The sequence below is a fragment of the Haemaphysalis longicornis genome, unplaced genomic scaffold, assembly GCF_048455015.1.
Source record: "Haemaphysalis longicornis isolate Haplotype H1 unplaced genomic scaffold, Haemaphysalis longicornis Haplotype H1 scaffold_4, whole genome shotgun sequence".
NCBI lineage: Eukaryota > Metazoa > Arthropoda > Arachnida > Ixodida > Ixodidae > Haemaphysalis > Haemaphysalis longicornis.
The window spans coordinates 175100918-175106917 of NW_027526361.1; the positions used below are offsets into that span (position 1 = coordinate 175100918).

Genomic DNA, 6000 nt, shown 5'->3' on the forward strand with positions numbered 1-6000 from the left:
ACAGGTGTCTGGCACAGAATGGCAAGATTGCTTCATAGCATTCGCAATGGCTCTTGTCTCCATATTGACGGTTGAGTTGAGGTCAAGTTCTGTGCCTGCTGTGATGAGGGAATGACTTCCGTCTACGACAACGGTGACACCCGTCCCCTCTAGGAGGCTGGCGTCAGTGTAGTAGAGTTCAGATTGGGGATCGGTCTCGTTGGTCTGCTTCAGGATGGCCATAACACGAAGGGTTCGTCTTTCTTTGTTCCTCTCCGGGTGCATATTGCGGGGTAGAGGAGCAGTGCTGATTTTACGCCGAATGTAAGCATCCAGTTGTCCGTACGTGTTTCCCTCATATTGGCTGATTTCGTGTCCTAGGTTGTGAAGGATGCTTATGCCCTGTGCGCTGCTTCGCAGTCGTAGCTGATTGATTTTGTGCGAGTTAAGCAGTTCCTGCAAAGAATCTGTTGTGCCGGTGTCTTGCAGTGCCTTTGTTGAGGTATATGTGGGCACCCCGAGTGCGACCTTATGGGCCTTTGTTAAAAGCACCTCTACGCTTTTGAGATGAGCTTTGTTGAGATTTTGGTATGGCAAATGATGAAGTATCCTGGAAGTGATGAGAGCTGCGTTAAAGCGAAAAACATCAGCTTCCAGAAGACCCCGGTGCCTGTTCGTAATTCTTCAGAGCATGTGTGTCACCTCATTTCCCTGATCTAAGAGTTTCCGGACAGTATTGTTGGTTTTCCCGTTGCTTTGTAAAAATGTGGCAGTAACGTCAGCCTGTGTTTTGTAATGCTTAAGTATTCTTTACCGTGTACCTAAAAATCGTGTAATGCCTTGTAAAGAAACCAAAAACGTGAGACTATAGTTGCCTCGAATAGGAGTGCATCAGCCCGAGTCCTCCAGCACAGACGCATTTCCGACACGCTGCAAACAGGATTTGAAGAGGGGTGCATAGAAGTGCAAAATTAAGCAGAAAAATCATCCAGCCATTCATTTAACGATGCCGATGGTTGAACGCAAAGCTTTCTTCGTGCGAAATCGAAGGGCAAATGGTCAAAGTCAAAGACGCTGGGATCAAAAGACAAAACTGTGTGCTGGTCAAATTAACAGCTCCAATTATCACCACCGATCTACGCCCGCTGCAGGGCAAAGGCCTCTCCCATCAATCTCCAATTACCCCGGTCCTCTGCTAATTGCGATCAATTAATCCCTGCAAACTTCTTGATCTCATCTGCCCATATAACTTTCTGTCTACCCCTGCCACGCTTCTCTTCTCTAGGGATCCACTCTGTTACCCTTAATAACCAACGGTAATCTGCCTTCGCATTACGTGACTTGCCCACGTCCATTTCTTCTTCTTAATTTCTACTAATATGTCCTTAACACGCGTTTGTTCCCTGACCCACTCCGATCTCTTCTTGTTCCTGAATGTTACACCTATCATTTTCCGCTCCATTGCCCGCTGAGTCGTTCTCAATTTAAGTTGAACCCTCTTAGTGAGCCTCCAAGTTTCTGCCCGGTAGGTGAGTACCGGGGAGATGCAGCCGTCCTACACTTTCTTGTTCAGGGACAATAGTAGGCGGCTATTCATTATCTGAGAATTCCTGCCGAGTGCAGTCCATCCCATTCTTATCCTTCGAATTATCTCTGCGTCATGGTTGGGATCCGGAATCCCAACTTGGCCTAAGTAAATATATTTGCTTACCCCTTCCACTGCCTCACCACCTATTTGAAACCGCTGTGCTCTCCTGAGGTTATTGATCATTACTTTAGTTTTCCGCATCTTAATTTTCAGGCCCACGGTTCCACTTTGCTTCTGCAGTGCTGTAAGCATGCTCTGCAATTCGTCCTCCGAGTTACTTAATAAGGCAACGTCATCAGCAAATGTGAGGTTACTGAGGTATTCTCCATTAACCCTTACTCCCACCTGTTCCCAACCCAATGTTCTGAATACTTCTTGCAAACATGTTGTGAATAACATCGGAGAGATTATGTCTCCTTGTCTGTCGCCGTTCCGTAAGGTATTTTACTGCTCTCCTTATGGAGGATGATGATAACTGTGGACCCACTGTAAATATCCTCTAGTATTTCTACATAATGCTCCTCTACACCCAGGTTCCGTAATGGTTATATCTGCTCAGGTTTCGACCGAGTAAAATGCTTTCTCATAGTCTATGAAGGTTATATATAGGGGTTCAATATACTCCGCGCATTTCTCAGCTGATTGATCGTCTGAATATGGTCAATTGTTGAATAGCCTTTACGAATCACTGCTTATTTCGTACAGTCACAAAAAGCTCCAATAATCAAAATTTATATCCTGAAGGCAACTAAGGAAACCCACACGAGAAAGCTTTCCGATAAACCATCATCGTCATTATACGGAGGACTGCATGATTTTTCAAGCGTAGGTGGCAGCTTGTAAATCGTCCGCAGCATTCAGTAGGTAAACTGAGTACAGGTTTCCGGCGCCCTCCTGTCTCTCGTCCTTCAGGCACCCAGGAATTGTTTTTTGAAAAACCATTAACCGACTAGCCAGGAACCATTGTAATTCTTGTCAAGTAACGCTTTTCTACCACAAGCAATAACGTCTACTACCACCATATTTATTCTGTATACAATTCCCGGTTAATATAGTAAGTGTATTTCTGTGAAATTAAGCCCGCTTATACCGTAGTAAATGGAGTTACGGAAGCGTCGTCCATCACAATTTCTGTTTTGAGGTAAATGATATAAGGCACCCCAACTTTGTCTTTCGTTTGTGCGCGGCGCCGTTTCGTTATCAACTGCCAAAGACCCGCACCGCAGCATTCCTGCATGGATAGGCTGCAGACACCGGCTTTTTATGAGCATTTAGTTGCAGTATATTCCTCGATACACCAAACTGTATTCATGCATAGAAAATTCGCACGAAGAAACGCCTTGCACTTCCAGATTGACCTCCAGCTTGGCGGATTGAGCGTCGTCTGCTATTTTTAATTACTGAGTATGAGCGTAACTCACACACCTGGCATTCCTCGTAAAGGTCACCTATACGCTCAAGGTTTACCGATCTGAAAAAATTCCGTGTTGTTATCTACGCTATCAAGCCGCACCGCAGCAAAACGACAGAAAGCTACGCACAACAACGCTGCGCTGATCGCCAGTGGCATTCCCCTGATGAGTGATTCGCCACGGGTGGCGCTGTTCGCTGAAGCGACGGTGGTGCCATACAACGGCCGACCGGTCCCTATGCAACCAGCTTGCGCGCATACCCTTGTGCCTGAATTGAACATGATGGCATGGCACTCTCATTTAGTTGTCGATGTACCAGACGATCTTCCCCATCTCTAGATAAATGAATTCAGTGCTTCTCCATGCTCGCCAGGGCTATTACCATCCGATGCCTCTGCCCACACCGTCAACGGCAATCTACAAGCAACCTAACGAGAACGACTTACTTTATTGCTTTCGAAGTTTCATTCTTCCTTTGATTACACGCAAAGATCGCTTGAAAGCATGTCCGTTGTTACGCACTGAGTTGACACCGGATCGCACCGAGCACTGCGACAGCGTTCATATCGGATGTCGCCGACAGAGCGCCGAAGCATTGAAGACCACGTAACGGAAATGCTTCCAGGAGTTATTCATCCCTCTAAGAGTCCATCGGCATCACCAGTGGTTCTGCGTAGGAAGAAAGGCGGCTGTAATCGATTTTGCGGTGGTTATAGTCACTTGAATACCATTACAAGGAAATACGTGTACCCTCTGCCGCGCCTTGACGATGCGCTTGACTGTTTGCAGGGAGGGATTTTTCTCGTTACTCGATTTACGCTCCAGGTACTGGCAAGTCCCAATGGAAATGTATTCGCAAAATTGGGCATGAACTAGTAATACTATGTTCTCCGTATTAAAAGATTTCTTGATTGCGTATTTGAATTGGGGTTTGGCACACGCCTGTGCGATCTCTCGTAGGCGCTTACAAACGTTGGAGCTTCTCTTCATATTGCGCGGCTGGTGTTAGTCGTGCAATATTACTTTGAATTTATAAATTTTACAACCAAACTTGAAGATGCGTACGTCCAACCACAAGGCAGATACGAATTTTTAAAGACTATTTTCTTTCTTTGGTTACTTAAACCCGAAAATTATGATCTGCCTGTATGTCTGTCTGTGTTGTCTGTCTGTCCTTCCGTCCTTCCGTCCGCTTGCCTGTCCCTTGGTTGAACCGTACGGCCAAAAATAGGGGAAAGGATGCTTGATAAGGAAGTTTATGTGGGCAATGGCGTTTGCAATGACCAAAACTACAGCCATTGCTCACACATGTCGTAGGTATTCATCAAAAAAAGAAAACTCAGGCGTATTCAAGGTAATATATAACGACACAACCGAGAATACCGGCTTTTTAAAATTTTAATACAGGTTAGGTTTGTTTTTGTGAATGCAAATAAGCAAAGCAGTAGGTTAAAAATGAGCTAACACGAGGGGATACATAAAACCGCCCGCAAAAGCAGAGGATGGCGGCTGGAGCGGTTTCAAGCACCACAGGGACAGAGGATCCCAATAAATGCTATGTATACGCGGAAAATTTCCATTTAATTGAGCAACCCTCTATTGCGGGCAGAAAGAACCGCAGGCGCGCAAAGGGTGGAAAAGAGATAGAGGGGAGGCTTGCAGCGAAGTGTTGCACGACACTGCATCGAAGCAAGCCCATAAACGCGGCCGTTTCTTTTAAAGTAGGGAAATGCTCGTAAATGGTTAACTTATTTTTTAAAATGTAACAATCAAACCTAGATAACATTGAATAAATTAGTGCCGGCATTTTTAAGTAAGCCCACGAGCAAGTTGAGTACTTGATTGCAAATAATGCCCCCTCCCCCCGCCACTTGCACCTACCTTTAGTAGCAGAATGTGCGTTGTGCCTTTACGTTTTTTCTCATCTTAGCGACTGGTTCTAATGAATCCCACTGCCTCTACTGGCATCCCTTGGCCAAACATCAGCTGCGGAGACGGTACATTTGCTCGGCCTTCTTTCCCTGCAGTGCTTACGTGTACCTCCGTTCCTTTGGCGACTGTCGGTTAGGGAAATAGCTTGCCGCATAACAGGACAGTTTCAAAGCTCGTATTCCTGCTTCACTATAAAGGCCAAGCAAAGATGATATGAAACAAGTTGAAATTTTGTGTCTTTTGGAACTCCCCCGTCCGGTGAAAAAAACCCACAGAACATTTAGTTCCCTTCCCAACGCTCAATTATTTCCTTTGCTTTCACTGCCCGTTCCATTTCTCGTGGTACTTTTACTTTATTTACCAACATTTTCTTTGTACCAAATATAAAATTTGTGACTTGGCTGAACACCTTACAAGGAAAACCTCAAGCACTTCTTCACGATGCTTAAAAACGCATGGCTGCTTCGCTCCTTTACCTTTGCAGACATCGACACATGGCATCGATGCAAGTTTTCTATTGCGCAGTACGAGCAGCGCGGGGAGCAAACATATTACGGCCCTCGTGTAGAAGTCCATCTCGACTAGCTCAAGACCTGCAGCGGAAGCATTGCTTACTTCATGTCGCCGAAACTTGCTGTTGAAATAAAGGGTACCATCCACCCAATTTCACACATGCGCTCTCTTACTCATTCGCACCAACACCGTAACACGGCGAATCGCCACAAGGCCTCTCCGCTAAAGAATCGAACTGCTCCTTAGAAGAATAGCCAGTTGGGCGTGTTGGTAATCATGTTCCTGAAAGTAAAATCGGTATTTAAAGCGAGCACTTGGCAAGAGTACAGGACAAGGCTTTGTCCCGTGTTCATGCTAAGTCTTATTTTCAATGGGGCATTTCCTGTCATGAATCCAACAGTTGTTTAGTAGGTTGCTTAAGTTGGCCGAAGTGATGTTGTAGCAGCCCAGAATGTCGTCCGCTGAAGGAGGCGAGAAAGCAGACGTAGCGCTGGTTTGCAGTTTCAAAACAAGATTGTTTATTTCCAAAAGGTGCGTACGCCGAGAGCTTCCCCCAATGAGGGAAAGAAGGGGAAC

The 6000-nt window shown here is 45.7% G+C and overlaps 1 protein-coding gene across 3 annotated transcripts in view; it reads left to right on the top strand.

Annotated features, from left to right (window-relative positions):
- The window catches only part of LOC144179515 (uncharacterized), a 191162-nt gene extending 185587 nt beyond the window's left edge, over positions 1-5575 (top strand). For all 3 annotated transcript variants that reach the window (XM_077707895.1, XM_077707896.1, XM_077707897.1), the window contains one exon: positions 5396-5575. In XM_077707895.1, coding sequence (XP_077564021.1) covers positions 5396-5496 — 101 coding nt within the window. In that variant the 3' untranslated portion in view covers positions 5497-5575. The remainder of the gene's footprint in view (positions 1-5395) is intronic.
- The last annotated feature ends 425 nt before the right edge of the window (positions 5576-6000 follow it).